General features: G+C 49.5%; 1 protein-coding gene across 1 annotated transcript in view; it reads right to left on the reverse strand.

Moving 5' to 3' along the window:
* Positions 1 to 15,177, reverse strand: part of Gask1a (golgi associated kinase 1A) — a 34,042-nt gene extending 18,865 nt beyond the window's left edge. Inside the window, 3 exon segments of the mRNA XM_048423472.3 lie at positions 1 to 126; positions 14,242 to 14,435; positions 14,853 to 15,177. The exon segment at positions 1 to 126 is cut by the window's left edge and continues 419 nt beyond it. Coding sequence (XP_048279429.3) covers positions 1 to 126; positions 14,242 to 14,435; positions 14,853 to 15,024 — 492 coding nt within the window. The 5' untranslated portion in view covers positions 15,025 to 15,177.
* Between the last annotated feature and the right edge of the window lie 4,754 nt (positions 15,178 to 19,931).

The raw sequence follows: 19,931 nt of genomic DNA on the forward strand, positions 1-19,931 counted from the left end.
TCCCGGGGTGGACGCTGGATGCTCCGGAGGAAGGTGAGTGACAGTCACCGCAGACAGGATCATCAGGAGGCAGAACGCCATCACTGACTGCTTCTTGCCACGAAGCCTTCTCCAGAGCCAAGATGCCTGAGGATAGGGTAGCAAAGAGAGCGTGAGAGCTGGGAAAGTCACCAACTTCAAACCACAGAACAGTGAGGGCAGTGAACAGTGCACAGGGGACAGGAAGCTACAGCAGGACACCTAGCTGCCCCACAAGGTGGGACGTGACAGCCCGGCCAACTCTCCCCCAGCTTCAGAGCTTCACCGATCCTTACAGACAGACCTGGACTTCTCTGGGTTTGATGCCACAGTGCTTACCACAGTGGTTACCATGCCTCCCTGCAGACTCCGCCCACATCCACAAGTCTCTACTCACCAGCTAGTGCTGACCCCGTTCCTTTTGATTCTGTAGTCTTTATGACCATTCCAAACACACATACAAATAAAGCATCCATAGGAAGAAAATCAGAGCAGTGGGCTCAGCCGTGGAGAGCACATGCTGGACCTGAGTTCAGTTCTCAGCACCCATGCTGGGCAGCTCACAGGTGCTTCTAGCTCCACTATCATGAGACCTGGTTCCTTCTTTGAGCCTCCATGGGGTACCCATACTCACACAGAAACACACATAAATGCATACATACACACACTTTAATTATTTAATAATTAATAATTTAAAATATTTAATTATTTAATAATTCTTTAATTATTTATTTTTATTTCATTTGCATTGGCACTTTGCCTGCACATATGTCTGTGTGAGGGTGTCAGATCTTGGAGTTAGTGACAGTTGTGAGTTGCCATGTGGGTGCTGAGAATTGAACCCGGGTGCTCTGGAAGAGCAGTCAGAGCTCTGGACCACTGAGCCATCTCTCTAGCCCTTAAATCTTTAAAAAATAAAAAGTGCAGAAAATTGGAGAGAAAACCTCCTTTTCCACATAGGAAGTCATGGCCCTAATCTGGGGTGTGCCACACAATATTCTGCTGAACACCCAGTGTGCACTTCCCTGCAGAAACATCTGAGAATGTCTATAATGGCACCAAGAGGAGTTGTGGGGCCCCACTTCCCATCATCCCTTGCCATAGTATGGGAACGCCTTTAATCATCAGAACAACCGGAGAAATTGGGGCTAGGTAATTCGTATTTAAAAGTGGAGAGCAGGAAGGTCAGGCCAGTAATCAGAGATGGAAATATTCAGATAACTCTGAGAGAGGAGATGAATCCACGAGAACATTTGTTTGGATTCTCCTCCTTCTAAAATCAAAACAAACGATGCATTTTCAAGTTGAATTCATAATCTGTGTTCTCAAAGGGCTGGATACCCTCAGGAATAATAAATCCCCTTCGACGATGGGCTGAGAAAATGGGCTGTTTGGGTCCTGCAGTGGCCTTACTTGGCTTCAGGAAACCTGGGGGGAGTTGGCAGTGGTACAGAGGAAGGCTCAGATGGCCGTGAGCAGATGTCACTGCAGGGCCACACATGAAACTTCAGGAAGAGAAAAGTGATTTGAAAAGGCAAGGAGAGTCTATGGCGGAACCTGAGCTGACCTCCCTGCCACTCTCCTGCAGATTCTCAAGAACCTGTGCGCTGCTGGCCCTGAGAGGATTGTGGTGGGGAAATAACAAGAAATAGCTTGCTCTCCGCCTGGCTCAGCATTGGCTCTCCTCTCAAATCCCCATCCACTATCTGCCACCAGGATGCCTTTCAGTTCCTGCAGGGAACAGGCCTTGAGCCAATAGCTACATCCTCCCAGAGCTGCAGAAGAGAGGCAGAGCCAGAAAACTCACAGCCCAGGCACCCTGGGCCCAGGTCTGAGCTTCCAAAACTATGAACAATGTGCAAGACTCACATCTCTGTCCCTGTGACTCAGAAGATTGAATGGGATTGCTGCTCCCTCCAATGGACCATGTGAGGGTTAAATGAATCAAACTATGCAACAGGACTACTGCACCCTTCCTGTGAGTGTTGGGGTCACCACTGCACCCTGCCTGTGAGTGTTGGGTTCACCACTTCACCCTGCCTTTGAGTGTTGGGGTCACTGCTGCACCCTTCCTGTGAGTGTTAGGGTCACCGCTGCACCCTTCCTGTGAGTGTTGGGGTCACCACTGCACCCTTCCTGTGAGTGTTGGGGTCACTGCTGCACCCTTCCTGTGAGTGTTGGGGTCACCACTGCACCCTTCCCGTGAGTGTTGGGGTCACCGCTGCACCCTTCCTGTGAGTGTTGGGGTCACCACTGCACCCTTCCCGTGAGTGTTGGGGTCACTGCTGCACCCTGTCTTTGAGTGTTAGGGTCACTGCTGCACCCTGTCTTTGAGTGTTGGGGTCACTGCTGCACCCTTCCTGTGAGTGTTGGGGTCACCGATGCACCCTTCCCGTGAGTGTTGGGGTCACCACTGCACCCTTCCTGTGAGTGTTGGGGTCACCACTGCCGTCTCCTGTTGTAGTTTGATAGGTTTCTGTGTTTCAGCTCTTAGTTCCCAGCAGCTGTCGCTCTCCAGAAAGTTGTGGGCCCTTTAGGAAGTCTTGATGGAGGAGGGGAGTCACTGAGAATGGACCTTGAGATTTGATAGCTGACCCCCACTTCCTGTCCTCTCTCAGCTTCCTGACTGTGGATGCCCCGTGACCAGGTGCTTCACACTCCTGCTGTCAGAGTTTTTCTACCAGGATGGACTGACTCCCTCCTCAAATCGGGAGTCAAATCGGCCCTTCCTCCTCCAAGTTGCATCTTGAGAAAGGTAACACATGCCCCCACTTTCCAGACAACTCTTTATCTTTCTGGGGTCTGAAAACCAACCCCTCAGGTCTGGGCATGTTGTATGACCAGGATACCCAAGGCAGAGGCATAAGAGGAAGGTTTTTGTTTGTTTTTTATCCTAAACCCTCAAGCGTGGGCTGGGAGCAGGCCACCTGGCAGGGCCCAGCAGAGGTTCTGTCCAAAGATGAGAGGGGTAGGAGAGAGTGTTTGGGCAACAGCATTGGGGAGAGTGAGCAGAGAAGGCAGGGGCCGGGAGGATGGATATAGGAGACCAAAACAGAGACGCAGTCCCTGGAGGAGGATGGAGGTGCCATAGGAGCTGGGCCTTTCATTTTATTTTCTTAATTCTTATTTTGTGTTCTATGTGTGCACAAGTGTGTAGATGTGTCATATGACCGTATGTGTACCTAAGTGTGTAAGTCCTGTGTGTGTATATTTGTGTGTCCTGTGTTAGAACATGTGTGTGTTGTGTGTGTGAGTCCAGTGGCACGGCATCATGTGTGTTTAGTAAAAAAGTCAGCTCTGAATCTGACATCGGGGTCATTTCTAAAGCTCTGCCAAACCTTGGTTCCTGACCGTTGTCCCCTTCTGACCCCTCCGCTCGTTACCACTGATCACTGACTCATCATTGCCCTGACTGGGCTGGCAGAGAATCCGGAATGTGGAGATCCTGTGCTGTTTTCCTCAGGTTCAGTTAAGTAACTGGCAGTGTGAGAAGGGACACATGAGTTGACTTCCAAGAGTCAGATTAAAGCCACATGTCACCATCGTCACTCGTCATGGTGACTGTGGGGCTCTGCTGCCCTTGTTCCCCAAAACCAGACCCCAGGCAGGGAGCACGGAATGGGAGTGGGCCAACCACAGAGCCACCAGGCGCAGAGAGACCCTCTCCAGACCTGATCTGTGGGGCATCGGGAAGTCAAACTGTCCCTGCCCCTGTGGGCTGAGTCCCAGGCTGCCTGTCTCCAGGGCCACCAGCTGCTCAGTCCCTTGGGGGATTGTAGTTTTCTCTCCACAACAACAGCGCCAAGGCAGGAAAGAGCTTTCACCCCTATAATTTCTGGCTCAGCCAATTTAAAGGAAGAAAAGCTAAGGAGTGGAAACTAAACATCACTCCGTATTCCCTCTGTGCCTTGGGCTGTCTGAGGGACTCATGTTAACGCGTTGGTCCTCATACCAGAGTTCTGAGCCAGAGACTAGTGCGGTCACTTACCCATTGTCCCCATTTTACAGGGGAGGAGAGTGAGGCTCACATAAGCATCAAGGGCTGCACCAGGCACAAACCCAGCACAGCTGGCAGAAATGCTGTTATATCCTGGCAAGGCCTCCCAGCTTGAACTCATGGAGATTATATTGGGTTTCAGGAATGGCCTGGCTCTGAAAGGAGACTTAACTATTTAGGACTGGCCAGCTCATCTGCAAAGGGAGACGTGAATGAGACCAGAAGTTTGTGGCAGGCCCTGGACAGCAAAGCAAAAATCACTGATGGAAAACAAATTTTGAGTTACACATTCATTCAAAACAATAACTGCTGTGTTTCTTGTCTGTGTTGTTCCTTAATTTCTATAATCAGAAGACTAACAATATCCAATTAGAAACACCAGGATCTGACTCCTTCCTCTCTGGGCTTATTTGAGAGGCAATGTCAGATGCAGTTTCTTATAAATTATCTGCCATACTCTAAACAAAACCAGAAGAACCAGGCAGGTTCTGCACTTCCTGATTGTTCCAGAACAAGCTCCACATTCAAGGCTGGAGCCCAGAAAGTGGCCACCATCTGGCCAAGCTGGTGAGACGGCTATGTTCGTTAACAGCCGCTGACTGCCCAGATGCCCTGTGCCAGGCTCTCTCCACACCCTACCATACCCATACTGTGACCAGAAAGATCCAGACCACAGGAGTGAAGAACTGTCTTCAAAATCCCCTGACTTGAATGTGGCAGGCAGGATTTAATTGTTTTCCAAGACCATATACTTCTCCCCCACCACAGAATGGTGGGACGACTTCAGGCCCTGAAAAGCAGAGGTGAGTTTATAGAAGGCCCAAACACAGGAATGCCACCGTCATGGGTGTCTTCAAACAGCGGCCCCTGTCACCTCACACAGCTCCTTCCCCAGGCCTCACGATGCCTCGACTTCACACAGCTCCTTTCCCTACTCTCCATGCAACCCTGACACTTGCTGCTGCTTCACAGCCTCTCTCCCAGCTTCCCAGGGATGCTTCCTATGACTGCATGCAGCCCTCTCTCCTAGCTGTCACAGACCTACTCAGCCGCAGTGCGCGGGAGACAACTGACAGCACCAGGGCCCAAAAGTGACTGCTCTGCTCCTGGGTGACGCTGAAGAAACAGCAGCGTCGACTTCAGCAGCCGAGAGAGTCACCTGTGGCCGCCTCGTCCTGAGTGCTCCCGATTGCCCAGTCTGGTCTGATCTCAGAGGGGCTGGGCCTGGTTACCTTTCGGATGGGAGACCAACTTAACCAGATAGAGTCTAGAGGCATTTGAATAAGCAAGCCAGAATCTAATGAACTTTCATCCTCGGCACCCAGAAATGACAACCAGAGGATCTGGCCGGAGACCGGGAGGGTGAGGGTGTTAGTCGCTGCTCTCAAGAGCAAGAGGGCTGGAAATGAACTCTGTCGTGGCTCAGTGTCCCTCCAACCCAGAGCCACCCAGCCACAACTGAAGCAGATCACACCTGAAACTTCAAGAGTTTTCATAACTGAGTGTGGTAGCCTACAACTATAATCTCAGCACTGAGAGGCTGAGGCAGGGGGACTGCTGTGTATGTGAGGCCAGCCTGGGCTACAGAATGAGAGAGACTGTTATAAACAGAGACTGTTCTTTTGTTTTATGGCTGCCAAGACCTGAATAATCACACAGAAACAGCATTAATTACAACACTGTTTGGCCAATGGCTCAAGCATATTCCTAGCTGGCTCTTATATCTTATATCTTAAATTAAGCCATTTCTATTAATCTCTGCATCACCACAAGGCTGTGGCTGTCCCGTAAGGTTCTGGCATCTTTCTACTTCAGAAGCTACATGGTGTCTCCTTGACTCCACCTACTTTTTATATATATCTTTGTTCAGATTTCCTGCCTGGCTTTACTCAAAGTCATTGGCCAAAACTTCTCTATTCATCAACCAATAAAAGCAACACACCTACAGGAGGACATCCCATATCAGACTCTCAAAAGTAACGAGCCCAGGAGCCTTGCCTTCCTAAGGACAGCTGCAGTGTGTCTTTTTCAGAAGCCCTGGGGAAGTGGGGCCCCTTGCTGCCTGTGGTCTCCCCAAAGTCCCCAGCACAACCCAGGTTGTGTACAGCATCAGCTAACTCATGCATGCACTCTGCCCTGGATCAGCTAAGAACTTAGCTTCTGTGTCCACTGGGCCAGTAAGTCACTCTGTGGGTAAAGAAAGGCACCTGCTACCAAGCCTGATGACCTGAGTCCAATTTTCAGGGTTCAAGTGGTGGAAAGCGAGACCCAGCTCCCACAAATTGTTCTCTGACCTCCATACACACACACACACACACACACACACACACACACACACACACACAGACACACACACACAGACACACACAGACACACACACATACACCATGGCTTATGTGTGTCCACACATAGCCACCCACGCAATAAATGTATGTTTTTATTATTTATTTTGTGTGCATGAGTGTTCTGTCTGCATGTATGTCTGTGTAATATGTTCACACCTGGTGCCCAGGTATAGAGGTCAGATGAGGACATTGAATTTCCTGTAACTGGAGTTACCTGGCTGTGAGCTGCCAAGTGGCTACTGGAAATTAAACACAGGTCCACTGGAAGAGCAGTCAATGCTCTTAACCACTGATCCATCTCTCTAGCCCCTAACATTTTTTCTTTGAAAGAAGTGAACTTCCTGGGCTGATATGATTCTAGGGAACCTTGACCCCAAAACCATGCTCCAGGACAAACCTGATCATCAGAATTTTTCTCTGATCTCCATGCTGCTTGACAAGTGCCCTCTCTGGGCGGGGACACCTGTCTCACCTCACACACAGGCTCAAAGTAGGTTGCCCAATCCCACCTTTGCTACATCCTTGCTGTGTGACCTTGGGCCTCAGAAGTCTTCATCCATCTAATGGGATAATGGCAGTATATTGTGGAATATTATTTTGACTAAGCAAAGCTGTACTACATTTGCTTATGCTGTGGAATATTGCTTTAACTGTGTAAAGATGTGCTACACTTGTTTGTGCCACATTTGTTTAATAATGTAAAAATGTATCACATCTGTTTCACCTTGTCATTAAGGCACCTGATTGGTCTAACAAAAAGCTAAGCGGCCAGTAGTTAGGCAGGAGATGGATAGGCAGGGCTGCTGGGCAGAGAGAATAGGAAGAGAGAGAAGCAGGAGAGAATGGGGGACATGCCTGGGGCCAGAAGATTCTCTATGTCTGACTGACTGACTGGCGGCTGCCTGGCTTCTTGCCCCAGATATGTCCCTCATTCTCTCTTCCTTCTCTCATTTTTCCTCTTCTCCCTCGAGCCTAGAGTTCACCTCTTTATCTTTTCTGCCTTCCAGCCACACCTATCTTTTCTCTGCCTAGCTTTTGGCCAGTCAGGTCTTTATTAGGCCAATCAGGGGCCTTAGGCAGGCAAGGTGAAACAAATCCAACATATCTCTACATAATTAAACAAATGTAGCATAAACAAAAGTAAGGCACCTTTACACAGTTAAACAAAGTAATATTCTGTGACGTAAACAAATGTAACACATCTTTGCCCAGGTAAACAAATATTCCACAGCAGCAGTCTAACCCTGGTAGTGGCCCATTGTTGAAATTAGGAAACCAACCTTTCCTAAGACAAGCACTGTTCCCAGGGAAAAGAGCCATCAAAAATAAGATAAATGAGGGGAGCTGGAGGGATGGCTCAGTTGACAAACTGCTTCCCTTGGACGTAGGAGGGATTGCAGTGGTGCCCAACTGTAATGAGGCAGAGACAGCAGGGTCACTGAAGTATCCTGGCCAGCTGGTCTAGCTAAATCAGTGAGCTCCAGGTTCACCAGAAAATCCTTTCTCAAAACATAAGGTGGTGATTGGAGGAGGCAGATGGTATCCACCTCTGGCCTCCAATACCCATGCACACCCATGCACACCCATGCACACAATTGTGTGGTAGTGATAACAAGGGGAAATGAATGTGACCTGTCATTCATAAAAATCAGATCACTCAGTACAAAACATTCACAGTGAAGTGTGACCCACAGTCAAATTCAATGGGTCCCGCTGTTGGTGGTACTGTTGCTTTGGCCATGACCGTGATTTTGAAGCAATGCCTCCAGGGATACCTCACAGCAGCAGCCCTGGACTTCACTGTGGAAGGTGAGCCCTCTGCCTGCTCTTGAGAGGACGGTGTCTGCTGGATGCCAGGCTCCCGTCTTTGCCTGACTGTACAGCAGGGCTTGGTGACCCACTGGCCCCAGGAGCCCCTCCTCACAGGCTCAGCTGTAGCACCATTTCATTCTGCTCACAGGAGCACCACTGTGGTGCCACCAGCGGCCACTTGGAATGCTGGAGGTCCGTCATCTGTTAGAAATTTCCTCTGTCTGCTTGCTACACGTTTTGCTCTTAAATGCCAGGAATTGGGGCTGGGGTGGAGCAGAATGAAAACTGTGACTGAAAAAGTCATGGCAGCTGCTTCCAAATGTTTCTACCTTCTGGCCGCTCAGAGGCCCAGACACAGAGACAAAGGGGGGCCAGGCTGTCTTCCAGGCACAACCCCCCCCCTTTTGAAGAAACTCATGGTAATAGGCCCCATCTCTGAAGTCACCCCAGCCTCCAGCAGGTCAAGGACTTCTTTCTACAGGACCGGACAAAGTTTGTGAACCAGACCTGTGGGCCAGTTCTGGCCTGCAGATGTGTTTTGCTTGGCCTGAAGTGTTTAAAATCAATCTGAGCTGATGCTGAGAAACCCATAAAAACAATTCATATTTGCAGCTTCTCTGGGCAAGTGGGAAGGAGTTAGCAACAGACACACTAGAGCCTATATCCCCACAGCTGGAGTGCATCATGGCTCCCCTGACCATGACAGGGTGGCTGGCACCAGCACCTGTGTAGCATGCACACGTATGTGTGAACGCCATCTCCCAACACTCTTGCCCTTTTTCTGGGCCCCCTCCCTTTCTGATCCCAGCAGCCTGGTCCACAGGCCACTCAGTACAGTTATTGGTGCAGGGCTGCCACGTCCAGTACGAGAACACCAGCTTTTTGTTCCTGAGTACACTGGCCACAATCAGAGAGCTCATTTGCCACCTGTGAGTGGCAGCTATGGTGTGAGACCCACAAAAGAGAGAACTTCCACTATCTCAGAAAATCCTGCCAGCCAACTCTGGGGGAACAGAATATGTGAGGTGAGAGCCCTTAGCCAGCCAAGCACTTGCTGTCCCATAGCGCAAGGGGCGGAGGTCGGAGGGAGAGTCCAGGGCCAGCCTGGGTATCAAAAGGAAAAATAAGAGAAAGGCAGAGGGGGAGGGGAAAGTGGGGATCGGAGAAAAGGGGAGGGGAGAAGAGAGAAGTGAATTCTTGCACAAGTCCTTTGTACTTGTGCCATACTGTGCTGGGCACTGTGGGAGGAACCACACATATCAGGCTGCCGCCTTCCAGGAATTCACCGTCTAATTAGGGAGAAAGGCAAAGTTAAGAGGATGTAGGAAGAAGCCTCCAAAGCAGCGTTTGCTTCTTATTCCGAGGCTGGGTCGGTGGCCACGGCGTCTGCCCACACCTGTCCGTACCAGAGATTCACAGAAGGCACGGGCACCAGGCATCGTGGCACGACTCCACGATGCCACCAAAGAGCTAGAAAAACTAACACAGCTGCAAACAGTGTGCTACCTGGGTTAGTCCTGGAGCTGAGCAAGGAGCTGAGCAAGGACAAAGGACAATACCCCAAAGTGCAGATTTGGGCAATGTGAAGAAACCTGATAAACCCAGTCAGGACAATCAAAAGGGCCATTTGCACAGTCTGATGTGAATGAACCCAGTCAGGACAATCGAAAGGGACATTTGCAGACTGGTGCTTGCCAAGAGCAGCAAACCAAGTAGAGGATTAAATTAGAGAAAGGTATCATTTGAGCTCAAACCATGGTTTATGTCTGACTGTAAAGAATGGAAATGCTTCTGGAACCATATGAGGTGTTGTCATGGGAAAAGGCGCATCTATCGGTGGGAAGAGATGACACTTGTGCCGAGAGACTCACCTTGGATCCCTGTAACTCAGCTGATACTCAGATTTGGTGAACTTCTAGCTACTGATCTCTAAAATGGGCCCAGTGATCATAGCCTATGCATCCAAAGGGTGAAGGATTCAAGAAAATAATGAATAAGAAATCTTGAAATCTCAGCATTTTAGAAGAATTATAACATTACCCTGTAATGATGTAACACAATAAAGCCCTGCATATCTGTCCTTACAGCTGATGGGCATGGTCCTGCCATGGCCAACATGGCACCTAGGGCACAGTAAAAGCTTGTTGTAGAGTCTTTTGCTTTTGCTGTTTGTTTTGGTTTTTAGATGTGTTTGTGTTCTGTTTGTTGGTTGGTTTTACTGTTTGTTTGAGACAGGTTCTCACTATGTAACCCAGACGGCCTTCGACTTAGAACAATAATTCTGCCTCAACCTCTGTGCTGTTTAGTATGTATTCACTCTCCTGACAGAAGATGTCAGTGATTTCTCTTGGTGACCAAGCCGTACCTGCAGGCACTGTGAGCTGCAGTGGAAACTGAGGTTGGAGGTTAAATGTTCACAGACTGACCCCCCAGGAGAAGCAGAATCTGAATCCAGAAGCCGCTTCTCAGCCCTTCATGCTCTAAAACTATACCAAGGAGTGTGTCATGAGAGTCTAAGCCCTGGGTCACTGCCACAAAGCACAGGGATTGTCCTAGCGGAGCCAGGAACTGCTCCTGGAGCCATACCTGCTCCCGGGGGAGAGGAGCGATTTTAACTGGTGTTTCTGAAGGAAAGGATACAATAACATCTTTGTTGTTGCCGCAGGATCTGGGGGAAAGTCAGGGTGGCTGACCATCAGGGCCAACTGGACAAAAGCCTGTAGAAAATCTGCTGTGCAGGGGCCAAAGGAAGCTCCTGCAATGCCCACGAAGAAGCCTTGCAGTGGCCAGTGCCTGAGCAGGGTCCAGGTCTCCAGGATGCACATACTGAACCTCTGTGTGGGGAACAGAGCTATTCTGTCCTGGAAGAAGAGTGTGACCCACCTCCCCTCCCTTGGAATCGGCTGGGTACCCACATGGCCCCTGCACAGCACCCCAGCTCCGACTCTCACCCACAGCCTCACACAACCTGAGACCCTCTCTGGCCCTTATAGCCAGTCTAACACCTCAGCTTCAAAAAAGCCTGCTGTGAGGTAGGCAGCCAGTCTCCTGCAGCTGCTCTCCAGGGAATCACTGCCCAGAGACTCAAAAGAGACCCCAAAGCAGATGGGGTTCCACACAAGGAGGAATTGCTTATCATCCAGGAAGAGAAAGGTGATAAAAATGAGAGGTTTTCAAAGCACAGCTGGGTACCATGAAAGCTTCATCTTCATCATCAAGTTGACTGGATTTGGAATCTCTGGGGTGTGCGTGAGAGATTTTTCAGAAAGGTTTAGCTGAGATGGGAAGACCTACCTGAATGCGGGGAGAATCATCCCATGGCCTGGGGCTCTAGACTAACTACAGAGAAGAGAGCAAACTGGTCGCCACCATCCATCTCTGCTTCCTGACGGAATGCTATGTGATGTGAACAGCGGTGGAAGCTCCTGCTGCCATGCCTCCCCTGATGGACTGCACCTTCAAACCATGAGCCGAAGTAGACCCCTCCTTCCTCAACTTGCTAAGTATTCTATCATAGTCGTGAGGGGGAAAAAAAAACTACAGCTGGACTCCAAAGGAGGATGTTGGATAATTGAGTCAGGAAGAGAAGCAGCAAGATTTAAAGGAGCTTCATCAGAATTGTGCCCAACTCTACATTCATTTAAAAGAAAAAAATTTAAATCAACTTTACTTTGAATCCTACAAGGAAAGCCCAGACAGGCAGAAGGAGAACTTCAGAAACTATACAGATCAAGAGACAGGGGCCGTGAGGCCACACCCTGCTCCATACAGACCGTCACAGACACAGCCCCCTTCCCGACAAGGCCTGCCTCAGAGCACATCTCCTCTGAGCTCCATAGAAACCACACCCATGGCTCTTAACACCCCCACCTCCCCTCCATAGCCCTCTCCTCTCCTTCCTTCTGGGGGCTAGAAGTTTTCGTATGAGCCCCATGCTGGACTCCTTCCTCTCCTTTGGGGAAAGGATGCAAGGAGCTGTGGACTCTGTGTTTTGAAATTATCACCCTCTGCTATTGCAAAACTCATCTTACAGAGGCTTCCCGAGCTACTTCAGATGTGCCTCCAAGCATCTTTAGGTACCAAGTCAACTTCTTATTCCTTGCCGGAAACTTGAGAGTCTCTTTCAGCCCACAGCCTGAGAAGTCACCTCAGCATGGTGGGACAGAGCCTAGGCTGGAGAGAGATGGAGTTAAACTTCTCTTGTTGATACTGCCTCCTCAAGGAAAGGGCTATCCACAGAGCCAGCTGGGCCACCTCCACGCCTCCCTCTCATCTGCTTCTCCCTAGTTCCAGGCCTTCCACTGTTGTTAGCCAGTTCTTGGCTGATGGCATTTCTGGAAAAAAATCACTACCCAACTTGGCTCCTAGGCACAAAGCCACAAACCTGCCGCCCCAGCCAAGACAGGGGGTTTGAATTCTCTGGTGGTGCTGGAAGAGGATGTTAGCCCATTGCAAGCAAACACCTTCCAAAGTCAAACAAAAACTGCCCACAAGTAAATAGCATATGACCTAGCCCCTTCCAGTGGCCACTTAGGAGAAACCCAAGTCCATGGTCTGCAGCAGGGGAGTAGGTTGCAGGCTGCAGCAGCTGTCAGTGAGGCCCACCCTGCAGCAGGGGAGTAGGTTGCAGGCTGCAGCAGCTGTCAGTGAGGTCCACCCTGCAGCAGGGGTAGCTAGCTGGACCTGCCTGGAAGTCAGGAGGTAGGGAGTCGGGAGACTGTTCTGGCATCAGAAACCACAGGCAAGGCAGCACCAGAGACATGAGTAACAGCATACTCAATTATTACCAGAATTATCACTTAGCCTGGTTCTGAAGGACAATGGATTTTACAGAACTTTGACCACTAAGATAGTTGAGGGGTTAAAGACACCACCATGCTGAGTTCAATCCCCAGAACCCACACAGAAGAAGGAAGGAACAGAAGGAAGAACAGACTCCTAAAAGTGGTCCATGACTGGAGACCACTAACACCCCTCAGAGAACATGGCTGTGGTTCATACTTTTTGGATGGCAGGCTTGCTCCTGAACCAGGAATCCAGTAAAATCCGAGTTCTTACCCCACACTTCCAGCCATGCCTCTTTCAGACTTAGATTTCATGCTCATAAGGCCTGGAGAAAGGCCAAATAGAGGCCTCAGCATCCCGTGAGCCCCAGCCCCCGCTGCTCAGGCCTCCACATCTGGCCCTCACATCTGCTCCCACACTGACCTACTTCCTACGAAGGACTCTCGGAATTCCTGGCCCATGGGTCAGCTTCCCAAGAAGCATCTGTGGGGAGTGCCCATCTGCCCCCCAAAAACCTGAAGAGAAAGGGATCCCTCAGGGGGTTCACAAAGCAGACAGGGACACTCCCACCTCTCCACACTCCCTTCTTCCTCCTCCCGCCTGGAACCCTCGGCTGGAGACTATGAGAAGCAGAATGTACCAGCCTTGAGGGTTAACATCAGTACCTCAGCTAAAGCCACGTGGGCAGATTTTCAAATTCTTGGTGTCTGTGAGGTTGGGATGGAATCAAATCCAGAGAGGGATTCCTCGGAGCAAACAGCTCCCGCACAACTGCTCCATCGTCCCCTGTCCAGCAGGTAGGGAGGGGAGGCCATGGAATCTCGGCAGTGAGATTTGCATCAAAGGTGATGCGAGGCACTGATAAAAAAGATTAATACACCGCTAAGCCACAGCACCCTGTGGAATTCACGCACCTCTGAGAGGAAGGGGCGACTCCAGAGGCTCCCGCCCATCAGATCTGCCTTGGGTTCCCCAAGGGCATCCTTTCCTCTCCGCCTTAGGGTTGGTCAGCAAGCATTTTACTTAGATGCCTGTTCAGCTACGGTGTGTGTGTGTGTGTGTGTGTGTGTGTGTGTGTGTGTGTTGGGGGCGGGGGGGCCTTGACGAATCCTTTATCACTACCCTCTTCCAAGAACATCTCCAGTTCTGAGCAGAAAAGAAAGTCAAGCGGGCTCATGAGAAAGCTTGAGGGATAACTGTGGCCTGGGATGCAGTGTGTGCAGGCCGTGCGCCACTTCGAGGCCGCGTGCCGCGGTGCCCACCACCCCATCCCGCAACTCCTACCATGTCCCCACGATACTCCAGCAGGTTCCCGGGGCTCAGCCTGCTGGCAGTCTCATCCCTGGAGCTCAGACTTCCCAGGCTGCGCTGGGCTCGGGTCCACACCTTTCCCGCCGGAGGGAGGGCACACAGTAGGATGCTCCGCGTGTGGATCTGTGGGGTCCTGCTGCCGCAAGGCGCCTCCAACCGCTGGGGACCTTTTCAGAGTTTGCAAAGCCCCAGCCTAAGGCGCCGTCCAGCCTCCCCAATCCCCAGAAAACGCGGGAGGGGGAGGCCCCTTTCACAATAAAAGCCCTACCCGCTTCTGGCCAGCCGCAGCCGCCTGGAGCGAGGGCCCTGGTGCCGGGAAGGAAAGGGTCCCCTGACGCCCCGTGCCGGCTTCAGCACCAGGGCTGGGTGTAGAGGAACCCAATCGTGCCTCTAAGGTGTGCGGGTACAACCCATGGGGCGGGGCTCGGCAGGAAGACAGGTCTGTTACTGGTCCTCTCTGCTTGCTTTGGGCACAGTGCCCAAAGGCGGTTTGGGAGGCAAATCCGTTAACCACTGAAGGTCATTAACGATGTACAGACCCTCATTCAAGGAGCCAGAATAAGAAATCAACACTGGATACTGACCTGGCCGCTGAAAGTCGCTTTTTGTCCCCGGTGCCAACTTCAGTGGGGGCCAGATGCCAGATCCTCTCCCTGGAACTGGAGTTACAGGTGGTTTTGAGCTGTCACGTGGGTGTGCTGGGATTCCACCCAGGTGCTCTGCAAGAGCAGCCAGTGCTCTTAAATGCTGAGCCATCTCTCCAACCCCACCCCATGAACTTGATGTAATCTAGAATCAGCTGGGAAGGATCTCAATGAGGGATTGTCTAGATCAGGCTGGCCTGTGAGGGGCCGTCCCGATTATCCTGAGGTAGGAAGCACCGGCCCGAGTGGGCAGCACTGTTTCACAAGCTGGAGTTGTGGACTGAGCAAAGCAGTCAGTTGAGCCCTGATGCAGATGCTTCCGAGTCTGTGCTCATGTGACTAGCTGCTTCAAGTTCCTGCTGACTGGGCTTCCCTTGAGTGATTGTAACCCAGAAGTGTGAGCAAAATAAATCCCTTTTCCTTGATGCAGCTTCCTCAGGGTGTTTTGAAAACAATGACTTCATGTGATACTCTCATGCACTTTAAGTTACATTTTATTGTGTGTGCGCGCGTGGGTGTGTATCTGAAAATGTGTGTGGATATGGAGGTCAGAGAACCACCAGCTGGTGCAAGGTCATCGGGCTTGGCAGCAATCATTTACCTGCTAAGCCATCTCACCACCCCAGTTGTGATATTTTTATATTTTACTCCAATATTCTTAATGGTGATCTCAAGTTAACTCGATTTCACTGCTACCTACTGATGAATAAAGTCAGAAGAACCTGTGCTAACAAATGGGACAGATGAGTCGAAATGACTGCTCTTCACAGAGGACCACTGGCTCCCAACGGATTGTAGCTTCAGCAGATATGATGTGCCTTCTTCTGAGCTCAGCATTTCTCTCACCAGGCATGGGCACTGAGCTTCCAGATTGGCGGGTGGGGTTGGGTTCATCCAGGCTGGTCCCAGAGCAAAAGTACAAGAAATGCTTTTAAACAGAGCCTAGAAGGGAGTGACACCCTTGCAGGCATCACACAATGTTCTGGGCTTTGATTCAGCTGTGGATCCCCCAGTACTGATCTCAGAGAAGGGGAGACAGAACACAGTTTGAGACAATGAGCATAAATGACCCCACAGTCTAGACCCTTCAACAAGATCTATAGGCTTGTGCTTAGAGCTTCTGTCTTCACAGCCAGACTGCTTCCACCTCTCCCTTGGGCATCTTGAGGACACTAACTGAATAAGCCCTACCCTCCTGCTGCTTCCTGCCAGGTGACAGCTCAGAGGGATTCTTGTGACCACAGTGCTTATTGCATACTGCACATGGCTGCTATTCGTGCAGCAAATACAGCAGGTGCCTCTGCAACTTGGATTTTGAAACTCCCACAAAGCCTACATGTGAAGACTTGGTCCCGGGGTAGTGTTGTTGGGAGTAGAACCTTTAAGAGATGCACCTCTATGGTTCTTTGGTCACAGGGTGTGCTCTCAAAGGGGATGTGGGGCTTTGGTCCTCTCCTCTCTTTCTGTGGTCCCTAGTTTGTGAGCCCATGCTTCTAACCAAGCTGTGCTGCCTCACTACAAGTCCAAAGCCACTGATCATGAGCTGTACCCTCCAGAAGCCCTTCCCTTTCTAAGCTGTCTCCAGGATTTTGTTACAGTAACAGTCAGGGTTAACTGAGAAGGGGAGATGAATCTTGAATGTGGGTGGCACCATCCCACGGGCTGGGATCCCAGGTTGAATAAAAAAGGTAGAAAGGTTGGTATGATAGTGCATCCATCCAGGTCACGCTTATATCTCAGTACTTTGGAGGCTAAGACAGAATAGTGCGAGTTCAAGGCCACCCTAGATAATAAAGTGAGTCCCAGGACAGCCTAGGCTACAAGTGAAACCCTGTCTCCTAAAGGGGATGAGAGGGATACTAAGTGGGTTAACCAAAATTAAGGCTGTCCAACGACGCCTCACGAAACCCTGCCAGTTCCATACCAGGGATTCACACTATGGAATTTGATTCAAGACTGTTTAGACCAGCAACATAAAGTTGATTCAGTTGTAATTCAACACCCCTGTAAATCTGGTCTGTCTACTCCAAAAGCAGGGGGGTGGTTTATTGATTTACTTTTGCTTCATGATGCTCCCCAGAGTATGAGAAAAAAAATTGATGATACACTTTTAGAATCACCAAATATGGCTACTACCTGGTTGGCTAGCTAATGTCCCTGCTATAGCAGGGGATTTTGCAGACAAATGGAGTGATAGAAAGAACAAAGTCCGCCAGGCAGTGGTGGTGCACACTTTTAATCCCAGCACTGGGGAGCCTGAGGCAGGTGGATCTCTGAATTTGAGGCCAGCCTGGTCTACAGAGCGAGTTCCAGGACAGGCTCCAAAAGCTACACAGAGAAACCATGTCTTGAAAAAAAAAAAAAAAGAAAGGAAGGAAGGAAGGAAGGAAGAGAAAGAAAGAAAGGAAGAAAGAAAGAAAGAAAGAAAGAAAGAAAGAAAGAAAGAGAACATAGTCGAAGCCCAGGTCAAGGCCAATCCTGGAAGTAAAACAGAACTAGATCCTATTCTCAGCCTACAAGATTAAGGCATGAATTCTACAAGGCCCATTTCTAAGGGTTCCTTTTTTACACATGTACATGTATATGCAGTAGCTCACAGTGGCCAAAAAGGTTATCAGATCCCCTGGAACTGGAACCATAGGCAGCTGTGAGCTGCCTGGTATGGGTGCTGGGAACAAACTTGGGTCCTATGCAGGAGCATGTCGTGGTTTACATAATCATGGTCCCCAAGGGCTCACATATTGAACATGTGGGTCTGAGTTGGTGGAACTGTTTGGGAAGGATTATGGGGTGTGGCCTTGTTGAAGAGATTATGAGCTTTGAGGCCATTTCTCTCCTCTCTTCCTCTCCTTCTCCCACCTCGTGTTTTCAGACAAGAATGCAAGCTCCTAGCTACTGCTCCAGCAGCATGCCTCCCTCCTGCAACTATGTTCCCTACCATGATGGTCATGGACTCACCCTCTGAAAGACTTCAATTAAATGCTTTCTTTTATAAGTTGCCGTGGTTATGGTGTCTCTTCATAGCAATAGAAAAGTAACCAAGACAGTTGCCAGTAGTCTTAACTGCTAAGCCATCCCTCCAGTCCCAAGGCCCATTTCTTCAAGCATATCATAGCAACCTAAGGGTGTGTGTGTGAATGTTTACCATTGGACCTTTGAAGTATGCATCAGAATTTGTTATAAAATATTATTCTTTCCTCCAAAGTTTTTGGGTTATGTGATCCCAGGAGCTAAGTTTCTGGGTATCAGTTGAGGTCCTATAAAATGTAAGTTGTGTGCTGGACACAGCACAAACACTTCCATTCCCAGGGGGAAGAATGGAGATAAGTAGGAGTTCTCATCAGAGCAGGACTGAAACCCAGCAGGGCAAACTCCAGATTCTGCCGTTCCCTGTGCCTGGCACATAGGACTCGTAGGCTTTGGCAGCTCTTCTCCAGCTCTGCTGCCTGAGCACCCACAGCCTCTTGGGCCAACTCTACTCCATGCTAGCGTTTTTCTTGGATGAGTGTCACGATTCTGACATTTCGAACATCTCAGGAGATTGGCTGTAACTTAAGTCTTCACCTTCACAGCTTCACAGAGCGTCTTCTGCCAATTCAGACACTGACACCCATTGTCTGGAATCTCAGCACTGCTTCCATTTTCTTTTCTCCCACATTCTCCCATCTTTCATGCCTGCAAAACCGGTACCATGTAGACGATGGTGCTAAGTTCTGCTGCCACCTAGGGCTGGAGCCTGGGACTCTTAGCCCACAGTTCACTGGCCTTGCATGCTAACAGTGCAGAAACACTTCCCTAAGCTTTGGTTTTGAGCAGGGCACTCAATGGTGTTTATGATGTGGTTTCTTCTTTCTAATGAGTCAGCATGTTCCCTAGACTTCAGTGAGTAGGGTTCTACCCTCAGGGTACCTTACTGCTGTCCTTGCAGAGTACTGGGCTCCTCTTTAATAGTGCTACTTTTCTCTTAACAATGACTGGTGCTCTCTTTAATATTTGCACAGCTACTTTTGAGGTTTCCTCATCTGTAACAAACAATTTCCTCACTAAAGCATTTTCCAGCTCTCTGTTCCTCTCTTTGCTGTCTGCAGGCCTGGACAAGAGATGTATCCACGCCACACATCAGATGCCATCTTCCCTCACAATTTCTGTCACCAAGTTATCCCTGTACTCCTAAATTCAGTCCCACTCAAGTTCCTGGGACATGAGCAAAAGATTCTGTCAATTTACCAAATAGTTTTTAGCCCAGTTCCCGATGGAGTACTTGTTCATGCTTTGAAAATGTAATTAAATGAGACTCTCTATCCTCATATCTCTCAGCATTATAGCCTTCTAAATCCCACAAAAATGTCCATTAGCTTCTGCTTCAGAGTTCTAGGGCATTTCTGTGCCAAGCTTCCAAATTCTTCTATATCCCTCATGCAAACTAGTTAGTTCCGAAGGCCTAAGAGCCACATGGTTGGGTTTGTCACAGCAATAGCCCTACTTTTGGTACCAGTTTTATTACTTTTCTACACCTAACTCCCAACTGTGTCAGAATCGGAGGGAAGGAGCAGAGCTGGACTTGGGGATATGACACTTTGAACAGCAGCAGCCAGCAGCCAATCAAACAGGGATTTCTGTAGAATAATACTTTATAAAGGACACACAGAAAGACATGAGGGCTAGCTCAGAATTTTGTCACAGCCCTTGACTTCTCAGTCAATCCCAACTTTGTTCAGAGACCGTAGCATCCAGAGTTACCTTCAATCCTGTGAATGTTCCTCTGGAAAAAGCTTAGCTTCAGAGTCTTAAGATCAATTTGTGGAATTCTGTGTCAGTATTCACACCATTTGGTCAAAGGAATTTCTTTTTCTCTGGACTCCAGCTCACATTCCACAGATTGCTGACTAATCCTGAAAGCCTGTTTCTAACCCCCTTATAATGTTTGTCTGCTGAAAAATATTTTTTATTTCTCTTTAAGTAAGTGTATGATTTGTGAATTCTATCTTCATAAAGATGTTAAAAAAGGACTCAAGTGTC

Source organism: Myodes glareolus, chromosome 4 (assembly GCF_982192425.1).
Source record: "Myodes glareolus chromosome 4, mMyoGla1.1, whole genome shotgun sequence".
Classification (NCBI taxonomy): domain Eukaryota; kingdom Metazoa; phylum Chordata; class Mammalia; order Rodentia; family Cricetidae; genus Myodes; species Myodes glareolus.